Raw genomic sequence first — 12,118 nt, forward strand, 5'->3', positions numbered from 1 at the left:
CAACAACATGGCTTGTGAAGGCATTTCTGTTTCAGATGAGGTTCTGGCTCTGCTCTGAATGTAAGTAGTTAATGTGAATTTCTGTGTATGTGACCAGCAACAGATTTGTGATTCTTTTCAGTTTATCACAAAGAAATTCCACATAATTATCAACTTGACGCCAGTCAGCTGCAAACCGATAGCAGCCCGATTCCATCGTATCGCCTTTTCATCCCATCTTTACGCACGAATGTCACTTTGAAGATGGCAGCTGACTGTGAGTGGTTGCAGACCTGGTCCTCATCTTCGAAAGAAAAATTTCGAAGCCAAAGAGACCACAAGTTCATTGCACACAGTTATTGCATTTTTGGTCGTGCTGCGGTCTCAAACTATTGTTTTCCCTTGTGAAACTGTAGCAATTATGCTATAGAAAACCAGTGAATGTGGTGAACAGGCTGTGTACACTCCAACAAACTGGCAACACAACAAAGGAACGGTTCACCCTCATAAACAAAATACTCAAGTTTTTCCACTGGCATGTAGTGCCATTTATTCATCTCCATTGTTTGGTTGTGAGACACCCAGCTTTGAAGATATTAGCTGTAGCGACATCTGCCTTCTAATGAATAAAATTGAACAAAATTGTTTCATCGTATTTACATCTGTTTTTTAGAAAGACCTGATTACTCCAAAAAATAAAAAATAAATCCACAAACTAGTCGTCATGTGTTTAGTGTATTTGTAATTTCCCTTCTACTGAACTACACCCCCTCCAGCCACAGAAGTGCGCATCATTGTTCACTTCAACAATCATTCCTTTTGTAAAGTGATATATTTGCTGGGTGTAGTTTGGCAGAGAGAAAATAGGCATTACTTTTACATTATTAACTTCCACAACATTCAAGAGAAGCCAGACATTTCTGCAACAATATCTCCAAAACTGGCAACTCACACCAAAGAAATCTAGATGGATAAATAAATAAGCTATGGCTTTAAGTATTAATAATGTAATGAATCTAAGCAATTAATTTACAGAGGTTCTTGCCAGTGCTTAATAATATATTAAGTTATGCTAAGGTCATCTTAAAACTAAGCTACAGAAAATAACTGCTGACAGGCTAGCAGCATCTTTCACCAAACTGGGAATTTTTAAACGTGAAAATTATCAGCAAGATCTTCACACAATCTAAAATATTTAAATATTTTAAATATCTGCACAAATTATTGCAGTTTTCTGCATTGAAAAGTTGATATAAAGAAATTTGCAGCAATTACTATGCAAAAACTCAGAGCTCCTGGAGAGACTGGCTGATTGAACCCCTGATTACACTTGTAAGATTTTAATAAACTAATTTCTTAATAGCTAAAATGTGATTATTCAACGTAGGGCATCTGCACAGATTGGGACTCAAACTGTCAGATTTTAGTAAAGGAGGCAGGTTTTTTTTCTGTATCTTTGAAGACTTGCACTAATCAAAGCCTTAGGGCTGTGACACACTGGCTCCCAGTACTTCAAAGCCATCACCCTTCCAATCTGGCCCTGCTGGCGACCTTTCCTCTGGCCTCCTGAGCTGTCTGTTAAACACCTGTAAGAAATATTACAGAGCTCGTCTCCCTGAGCACGGCACCTGACCTTTTCAGGTGTCAGAGCCCACATCAAACAATCCCACTAAGACCATTCAGCAGGGCTGACTCCCGGGGCGGTCAGGGTCCAGGCGTTGACTGACTGACAACTCCAGTAGCAGCGGATAAAGGGCTGTAAAGGAAGGGAGTGTTTGAAGGAGGTGGTTATTGATCCACACCTGGTCTATCATGAACTGGAGCCCTTAATGTTAGTGTTATTTGTGTATTTGTGTGTGTGTGTGTGTAGGCTGTGACCCGACGATGCTGGCGTGAGAGTCACCAGAGAGACTAAAGCCCCTTTTACAGTCGAGAAGGCTGACAGGTGAGAACTGGGATAGCCCAGGCATCCCTAACACATTGCTACTGTCAGCCTATAGATGGATGACAACCCACTGGGACGGCAGAGACTGAGTGGGGGCCTGGAAAAACACGCTCAAGCTGTTCCTTTTCCTTTTGATGTGTGAGCTGAGCTATGATTCCCTGTTATGACTTCTAGCCCCGAGAAGTCAACTGCTTGCCCGTGGAAGTCAAAATGAACCAAAAAAACTCTCTTAAAGCCGGGTTACGGGTTACTCCTTGGTCAAGGATAAATGAAAGGTTGCAAACCTATTGTCTCCCGTGATACAGGCTGCACAGGTACCAGTCGGCTCCTCGTTTTGCTCATAGTAATGGGCATCGACATGGGCTTCTTCGGCCTTCTTCTTTAGGATCTCGCCAAAGCGGTCTTTCCCGATGCACCCGAAGAAGGTAGCCACCTTATGGGGCTTCTGGAGCATCCACTGGGAAGGAGAAAATGAAAACAGTTACACAGAGCTCAGTTTACAAAATATAAGTCTGTTTGAGGGGTCAAGTTCAGCTAAGGCAGATGGCACACAAACTGTAGCTTCACAGCAAACATACTGCTTGTGATATATGAGGGCTGCGAGCTGTCGTAAACAGCCCAAGACCAATTCCACTCCGCACAGAGGCACTATTCTCATCCAAGCACTCCTTCCTCCATGTGTGCTAAAAACAGTCTCATCTCCTTATTTACACAAACCCCATAATTCAAGGCTTCATCCTTCTTATGCAAACACAGACTCTGAGTGTGTGACAGAGTATGCAGCCGCTACCGCAGGACACTCCCCGAACTGCTCGCTGGACAATTTTTGGTCCTGACAGTCTTGATGTACTCAGTGACTTTTACCTGATGAGGGAAAAGGGGGTGGGGGCTGCTCAAATTCTACAGCGCTCAGGTTTAACCTCCAAAGATTTATTGACGTACAGTACGTGCTGCTGTTTGCTCGTTTTATTGCAGACTCCTGTTTTGTTGCTGACGGGGGCCCCTTGTGAATGAGATGTTGCTGCTTTTGGGGATGACCTGTATATGTGTGAAATTAATCATTTCACACGACCAAACAGCGTCTCGGTGGGGGAAGAAAAATGCATTTTCATCAACCGTCTAGAGAAGCTCTCCTCTGTTTTTTGTTTTTTTGCGTTCCCCCTATGCCCCACCCTTCTGGTCTCCAGGTAAGTAGTTCAGATGAAAATAAAAAATAAGGAGGAAAAATAAAAATAAAAATATCCAGGAAAAGATTCATTACATCGCACAAAGCTCACCTGTGTTTCCAGACTAAGGTTGACAATTTGCAAGCGCAGCTGATCAGGGCATAGAGTTTTTTGACTATCTATCTCTGTTTTATGAAACAAAGAAAACTTCTTGCCTTGTTTACAGCCAATTTACCTCTTCATGACTAACGCGAGGGATGGCATAAATCCCATGTTAGCATTCTATTAAAGGCCAGTCAATTTTTAAGCTTTTTAAGAGACAAAAAGAAAGCTGTACTCATAAATACACGTTGATTTTTGACTTATTTGTTGTATGTCTTTTCTAATAAATTAATGAACTCTCCAATAAACAGACGTTGGGAGAGATGGACATCACCGTTCCACCTAAATGTGTTTTACACCAAAAGGAGAGAGAGAAGTTGCAGGCACAGCATGCTGTGGAGGTCAATATTAATTTGTGTCTGCACCTTCAGCCTCAAGATATGAAAGATCATACTTATCTTTTGTTATCTGAGAAGGGGTCTCCTTTGCCAGAGAAACAAAAACGTGAAGAAACAGCAACACCGGCATCCAAATAAAATGTAATTAGCAGATTAGACATCAGACCCTCCGGTCTCCAGATAACGAGCTGGCTACACATCAACAACAACAGCTGGTTACAAGTTAACGTTATGTTAGCTAATGTTAGGCTCTAGTGTCCTTAAAAAAAACTATTTGACTACATTCTCACTTTGTTTGAGAGAAGAGTCCAACAATGTTAGAAGCTAAAGCAGGCAAACATTGGCCACCCCTCCCTGAGCCTGGTTCTGCTGGAGGTTTCTTCCTGTTAAAAGGGAGTTTTTCCTTCCCACTGTCGCCAAAGTGCTTGCTCATAGGGGCTCATAAGATTGAGTTTTTCTCTGTATGTATTATTGTAGGGTCTACCTTACAATACAAAGCGCCTTGAGGTGACTGTTGTGATTTGGTGCTGTGTAAATAAAATTGAATTGAATTAAATATTACACAGTTTCACAGCCTCCTCCAGAGTAAATAGCCATGGACACATATTAACAGCTGAGGTAAACAGCGTACTTACGGCCTACACTCACTACAGATGAACGGCTAGAGTTGCTAGGGTTATGCACTTGAATTGGGAGGGCTAGGAAAATAGAATTCAGTTGACTGCAATCTGGGATCTACTGACATCTCATGGCGAGATTTTATAAACTGCAACTTTAAAGTTAGCATTGCAAGGGGCGTGGCTACATTTCACCTGTTATGAATCTGATTAAATCTTGACCTCTAAGTTGTGTTTGTCACTTTTGGAACTAATATGCACTAACAGCCTATCCCAAAAGTTTGTGCTTCACTTTTTGTGAATAAAATCAATAATTTTTTTTATTATTTTTAGTTTTTTACTTCGCACTAATTAGCAGGTATTTCTTTTTGTGTGCTGTCAATGGATCATCATCTTCTTCTTTCCGCTGATCCTATTGGGGTGACCACATTGGATCATGTGCCTCCATCTCACTCTATCCCTAGCATCGTCTTTTGTCACACCACTAAACCTTTGAGCAACTATCAAAACAATTCACAACAGCTGATTTTGGTTTTTGTGGTGGGTTTTTTTTTCAGAAAAATAAATAATCGCCTTTTATTTTCCAGACTAGGCCTTAGGAAATGAACAGTTATAATGTCACACATGCCTGCTGCATCTTGGTCCGTGAGTGCGCCCTACCAACGTGTCATCTTGAGTCATGGTTCTGTCATTCAACCATGCCTCCAACTCCCCACCTGGCCGAAATACACAAACACACCAACGTGTACATGCGTGCGCACGGCTGCGAGCTCTTCTTCCCTAACCTCTTGCTGCAGGCACCTCACACTTATCAAGGTCACTGGCTCGGGTACACGTCAAGTCCAATCTGATTTTCCCCTCGCCGCGATGAGCGCAGAATCCAAGGTTAGGAGCTGCGGGCTGTAAATAATGACAGCGCGGCCCCTCCATTTGCAGAGCTCTCAGGTGGGAATAGAGAGGGCCACTCAGGGGCCTCAGTCCCTCTGATGACAGCACGGTGAATCACAGCAACCACCGACCTCGTGAACATAGCCCCCCCCCCCCGTCGGCTGTACTCTCACTGCCAGCTCAGCTTGTCATTTTACAGGGTCATTAACAGACATAAGTACACACTAACGTGAGCACACAGTGCACCTACACGGGCAGAAGGCTGACGTACACACACGTACACACAAAAAGACAAATCCTGTTTAGTTTCACAACATCAAAACTCCCTCCTAAAAAAACAAAAAGAAAAAACGCCCCTGCTTTTGCCAGAAGCTGCTCTGCTACTCCAATAAACACAAAGCACCAATAGATAAGCAGAAAATGTCTTCATTATGAGCAAGAGAAAAAAAATATCTTGCTAAAAAAAAAATTTCATCCCCTCTTTCACCGTGGTATGCAGGAGCAGGGAGTTATATCAATTCATTTCCATCCCTGGCACCCTGCAGACAATCCCTCTCCATTCCCAGATTATGTGAGATAATACCTCCATTATGACAAAAGCGCTTTCCGCGGGGTCGCCGAGAGGTCAACCAACCCTGTGCTGGGTATTCATGCTTAGTCACATCCCAATTATATCGCAGTGGCAGAGGCAGGAATTGGCAAATGTACATCAAGGCGCTTCATTACTGAGGGCCGCTCCAGTGAAATTAAGCAGCAGATGAGACAGAGTGAGATTTGCCCCCAGGCGGCATGTTAGAGAGCGACTGTGCGAGAGAGAGAGAAAGAGGGAGAAAGATGGGAAGAAAGAGGGAAGCTGAAGTAACAGATTTTTGTGGAGGTGCTGGGAGCTTGTATCTCGCGCAGCAGCTCATGTATATTTACTTAACTGGGAGAACACTGGTCCCCAAAGATTAATAAGTTCCCATGACGCACCCAAGCAACATATCTTTAGGTGCGTTTCGATACAGGAGGGAAACCTAATGCAAACAAGAGAGAAAAACACCCATGAAACGCAGGCGGTAAGATGATGCACAGGCTCACTCGCTACAGGCAAAGCGGTGATAAGTGTACATTATGTTAAGTGGAGAATACGTCTGGCGTCTCTTTCTATTTGGCTTCCATTTAGCCAAATAATCCCCCCCCCTCGACATACACTCTCCCAAACCTACCCAAAACTGGCCCCCAGGCACCCAGATAGCTATTAATTATGACATCTCATGGTTGCAAGGAGCCCCATTTGGGGATCTGACCTAGGCCCGCTCCTCAACACCCAGCAGCTGCCACTCTTCACTACAGAAGCAGCCGTTTCGCGTGGCGGCTTCCAGGAGGGCAATTACACAGCCCAGATGAGATGAGACGGCTGAATGTTTGGGACTTGAGTGCTCAGGCTGCCATTAGCACTATAAGCTATTACATTCCCCCTTCTTTTCCTGCCCCCCTTTTTTTGTGTTCAACTCTCCCCTCCCATCGTCTCCCTCACTCGCTGCTGTATATTGATGAAGTAGTAATGGGACCTCTAGTTAGATATTCCTGCTGTAAAAACATTGTCTTGTTTCTAGTCTCCCTCAGGGGTCAATGTATTCTCCTGGAGTTGCTGGGAAGAATTTCTGCTCTATTAATGATGCAATTCCAATGCAATTCAGATCTACTGAAGTCGCAGCACAGTACCCCCCCCCCCCCCCCCTTTTTTTTTTTTTGCAGGGAGTTGATAGACGCCGCTGTGTGTTATCCTGCAGCTTTACAACAAAGTGGTGCCTGCACATCATGGGGAAGCTGAGTGGCTGTCACTTGTTTCAGTTCATCCTTAAAACAAGGACAGAGAAGTCCCCATTCTCCTTGCCTCACCTCACTAGCAGTTCCTCTTGAGAAGAACTTGACCGTGCCTAATGATGGTCACATTAATTATAGGCTTATCAACCTCAGCAAAAATTCAATAGGGCTATTTATAGAGGCCTAAAATAGCTGAGGGCGAGGGTTCTGCTCGCTAGGGTGGCTTATAACAGCCTCCTCTCACTCCAAAGCCCCTCTTTTGGAGCTAAAGGCGGAGGCCGATCAGCGTTTCTTTTTACCGTGCAGTTAAAACAACTAGTAAGCATCTGTCCATCAGCGACTGACATGGAAGGTGCTTATATATAAAGTATTGGTGAAGCAGAGGGCCCTTACCACGAGTGCTGACATTGATGAGGTCTGGCAGCTTCCATTAAATCACTCTTTGCTGTAAAGTGCCGGGCATCAAAGCAACCGGCTGAGGATTTTTCACTCAATCAGGTAACACACAAGGCGCCCCCACCCTCCTGCCTGTTCTCTCAGGGGCTGGAGCCTTCTGGTCAATAACTCCAATCAGTTCAATTTCATGCACAGTTAGCCATGTTGGGGTGCTAGGGCACTGCTCGCACTGGGGTTGCATATGTTGTTGTTGTTGCTGTTGTTGTTTTTCTTTAATTTTTTCTCTTCCCTGAGAGGGTTGATAAGTGGGGTGGGGACCTGTACTGTGTAAAAAGTGGAGACTAGCCAGGGCTAGCATGGCTGTTTTAACTCCCTCAGCACAGCAGGCTTCTTGCCAAGCTATTAAAAATCTCTGTGCTCTGCTTTAGTGACACAGCTAAAAGAATAGAGGGAATGCGGGAGGGAGAGCTGTAAATGATCAACACGATAATGAGCTGATTATCAGTCAAAGGCATGGATAAGCCTTCTCTCCAGTAATTTCCTTTGAGATCAGTCAACCACACTCTCCTGTCTGCAATCAACACTCAAAGGGAAGGCATAGCATGCAGCCTGACGGGAAACCGGCCCAATATCGGCTTCAAATATCCAGATCATAGTTGTCTTCTGTTCAGTGCCTCGCTCGTCCCTTGCTGACACACCAGCATGGTGGTGAGGCTCGCCACTGAAGTCTGCTTTTGTAATGGATGTTTCACAGTTGTCATGCGGCTTTAGGATCTGGCTGCAGGACAACACAGATGACTGATGCTCCACTGATGCTCAAATGTAGTGTGCAATCTGTAAGTATTTGGACGTTGATACATCTCCTATTGTTCCGACACTACATATTTAACAACAACAGAGATTAAAAGAGCCGAGCCTCAGCTTAATAAATCCCATTAAACAGGGACTTTAACTACTTGGAAAACAGTTTCCTCCTGGGAATCAGAAGTGAGTAATGACTATACTAATGGGTGTGACTAAGAACAAAGCAATCAAAACTTTGTGAACAAGCTTGTGCTTTTCCAATCAAACGGAAAGTGGGAATTAAAACACAAAGCAAAAGTAATGACATGACTCCATAGGAGCACTGTAGTCTCCATTCGCTATTTTTTAAACTGCTGAACACGATGAGGATTGTTAGATGCTTCCTCATTAGATACTTTGCATTATAATAGAGTGCAAATGCAAATCAATTTGCATCAGCTACTGTTATGCAAATACACTTGAGGCCAAAACAAGATTACATAATTAACCAAGAACCACTAATTTCAATGCTGATTCCCACCTAAGACGATGAATGTGTGTTATTTTAATCACAAGCAACAGAAGGGCTGTGGACAGATTATATACCTTTGCTCCTGCACTATACTTTTATTATTCTGCATATGTACTCAACACACATAAGAGAAGGTAAGAGAAACATGATTTTGTCTATAAAGTGTCTATAAAGTTTCAAACATGCACTGTAGCCTTGAACTTTTCTAGGTATTGCCTGACAGAGATGCACACCAGAGCACAAATTTCCATAAGCAATCTTTAACCTTCCAGTTTCTCAATGTAAACTCCACATGGGTAAAAATTTTTATCAAATTCAAGACTGGCAACAGTGGGAAAGAAAAACTCCCTCTAAGCAGGAAGAAACTCCAGGGTGGAACAGCCATCTGCAGTGACCAGTTGGAGGTTAGCGGAGTCAGACAGGACAAAAACATGCAGTGGAAGAAAGCCAGGGATAAATAATAACTAATGAATAAACTCAAAGTGGTGGATAAGTGAAGAAAAAACACTCAGCGCATCACAGGAAGCCTCCAGCAGCCACGGCCTAATGCGGTGTAACTAAGGAAGGGTTCAGGATCCCTTGATCCGACCCTAACTACAAGCTTTATCAAAAAGGAAAAATTTAAGCCTAATACTCCGGTTTTAAGCCTAAACCAGAGTGGTGAGAACATGTCTCCCGCTGTGTGCTACAAGTCAGAAAGAACAATTGCAGATGTGACATTCCCCCGACACACTCTGTATGTGAAGAAAAGGCTTAATAGAAGCACCAAAGCCATGTGCCACCATGTCATGGTATATTAAAATTTAGAATTACCACCTGACTCCTATATACTCCGAATATTATTAGTGAAAACTTTAAAAGACGGTGTTTGGCCAATAAAGCTGGCTCTGGCAGAACACAGAGCTGTAGCCATTGTAGTAGACGTCACTTAAAATATGAAAGTTAATGCAAAGAAGCTAAAAATGTACACAATGTACATTTTCAACCTGGCACCCACAGCTTTGACATCAACATCAAATTACAAAGTGAGATAAAGACACAATGGCTACAAAGTGTGGCCATTATCTCCAATTTGGTTGCCGAGGTATGATTTTGAATAATAGCCAGACGTTATTCAATGCAGTACACTTTAGGATCAAACAAAAAATGGGCAAGTTAGGGACAAAAACATGTTTTGTGAGATTGTGACGACTGTAACCTTTCGACCACCAAGTTCATCCTTACGTCTCACTGAATGTTTGTCTGAATTTGTTCCACATGTTTTCTGTTTTTCTTGTATCGATGGTGTTACCTTATGAATTCATGTTTTTATACTTGAATTAAAACAGATAAATGGAACGCTCCAAGTGACGGGGAAATAAACAGTCTGGCTTTTCTAGGTAGTAGCAAAACCACCCCTGGGGAATGAGTCCAGACAACAAAAAAACCACCCAAACAAACAGTGGTGGCTCACGTGTCCATGTACACATACGTGTGTCACAAAAGGGGTGGGGGGTGAGGGCGGGGGGGGCAGCTTCCAGGAACAGCCCCCCGAAGATAAACATCAAACCCGACGACGCGCCGACACACTCCATAGGTTCTGATGTTAAACGCGACAAGAATGTCCCCAACAGTATCTCTGCACCCTCTTCAGAGAGCTATCAAAGGGCAAGTTCAGTGAGCACACAACAACCCCCCCCCCCCTCTCCACGCTACACACACACACCTAACACATCTCACTGCAGCATCTTTGCGCTGCATAGGAATCAGGGATGTGTCGCTGTCTCCAGGCGCCAAGTTTATCTAAAAAGGAAACACCTGATTTTTTTTTTCCTAGCTCCTCTCATTCCTCGCCTCCCTTGTTAAACACACAACCTTGATTTTGTTTTCTGTTGCCCGGAAGGAGTGAATTATTTACAGGATAAACAAGGTGATGTTGTTTCAGTCAGTCAGAGCCAAACTCCCCTATCGCAGCAACATAGAGGCAGACGGGTTTACCTGGCAGGCATGAGGGGCTGAGCTTGGATACAGAAGCCAGGCAGCAGCTACACAATGGCTGCATGGTGATACTTATCTGAGGAGTGGTGGGGAAGGGGGAAGCAAGGAGAAAAAATACCTCCACACCACATTCATGGGTTGGGAGTCCCAGACTGGCGGGTTGTCCTTTTTATCTGCAGAGACAATGGGGGCTATAAAAGAACATGAGCTGATTTACCGAGCCTGAGTGTGCATGAAGTGAGGATGGGGGTATTATTAAGAGATCATAAAGTGGCATTTGTGTTTGCAGGGGTTTGTTGCCATACAAGGTTCAGGCGGGGAGATGATGAGGGACCTTTGCAGCTAAAGCCGCTAATCCTATCTGTGGTCTGTGGGCTCCAGCTGGTGGGAGTGCAGCTGTGCTCGGCCCCTGCACAGGTGAATCGGTTCTGGGTCCCGCTTCTGTAACTTCCATGTACGAAGTATGGCGGATTTGCACGGGGCTTTGATCTCGCAGAGGCGGCGGCAGTGCTGGTGGCGGCACTCCCCTTACCCCCCCAGATGCAGTGACAGTGCGGGTGATCCGTGTTACCCAAAAGACTTCTTTTCTTTTTAAACCTATGCCAAATGACAGCGCCGGTTTGAGGCTTAGAGCAGGTCAGGCCTGAATAAATTCAATGTGGCAGTGCAGAAAATTCACTTCTAAACAGTGCTGCAGGGAGAAAGTGAGTTTTAATGAGTGTTGTGACTGCATTCTGTGATACAATTTATCATCTGCATGAACATGAAGCGATGAGCGAAATCATTTAGGAACGACGGTTGTTCTCCGACACTATAAATCAGTGTTTCCCAAAAGATCCAACGTTCGATTACCAGGAGCAGTAATTCAGGCATGCGTGAAGTCAAACCCTGAACACGGGCAGATTACAGTTTCTGCTAATGGTGGTCGTGCTGCATTATCTCAGCTACAGACTTGTGTTGCCAAGGAAATTCAGGCCTTGAAACAGCTGACGGAACAGCTGTGCTTCCAGCTTGACCTGTGACCCAGTCTGAAAGTGATTCACATTTAACACTGATTTACTTACCAAGGACACAATGGGAGGATATGATTGGACCCTCGGTGCGGATTTAAAAACAAAATTCCTAATGTCTTTACGTGCTGCAGAGAGATCGCACTTATCATATTACTCATGCCTTTGTGTCCTTTCCTGCAGGCGCAGAGGTTTCTCTTCATGTTACCAGCTGGAAATATCAGTGATGAGCTTCTCCGCTTACTAAGCTCATTGGTGTGGAGGCAGTTTGTGTGCAGATTCTGTGGCCGGCTGGCTGCACAGGTAAGCAGAAAATAGCTTTTAGCTCCGGCCTGACCTTGAGAAGGATGCCATTCAATCAGCGAGCTCACTGCAGTAAAGGCCCTATCATTGCACTAATAGACTGAATCTTCCTCTCTGCTTAGATCATGGACAATGCATGAATGACTTCCTCCTCCTTGACAAGTTAAAGGGGTAATTTATTCAATAAATTAAACAGAGAAAATAAGCCATGAT

The 12,118-nt window shown here is 44.1% G+C and overlaps 1 protein-coding gene across 5 annotated transcripts in view; it reads right to left on the reverse strand.

Annotated features, from left to right (window-relative positions):
* Positions 1 to 12,118, reverse strand: part of LOC113028358 (adenosine kinase) — a 127,643-nt gene that overhangs the window by 75,142 nt on the left and 40,383 nt on the right. For all 5 annotated transcript variants that reach the window (XM_026178565.1, XM_026178562.1, XM_026178563.1 and 2 more), the window contains one exon: positions 2,209 to 2,381. In XM_026178565.1, coding sequence (XP_026034350.1) covers positions 2,209 to 2,381 — 173 coding nt within the window. The remainder of the gene's footprint in view (positions 1 to 2,208; positions 2,382 to 12,118) is intronic.

This window comes from Astatotilapia calliptera, chromosome 8 (genome assembly GCF_900246225.1).
Source record: "Astatotilapia calliptera chromosome 8, fAstCal1.2, whole genome shotgun sequence".
Classification (NCBI taxonomy): Eukaryota; Metazoa; Chordata; class Actinopteri; order Cichliformes; family Cichlidae; genus Astatotilapia; species Astatotilapia calliptera.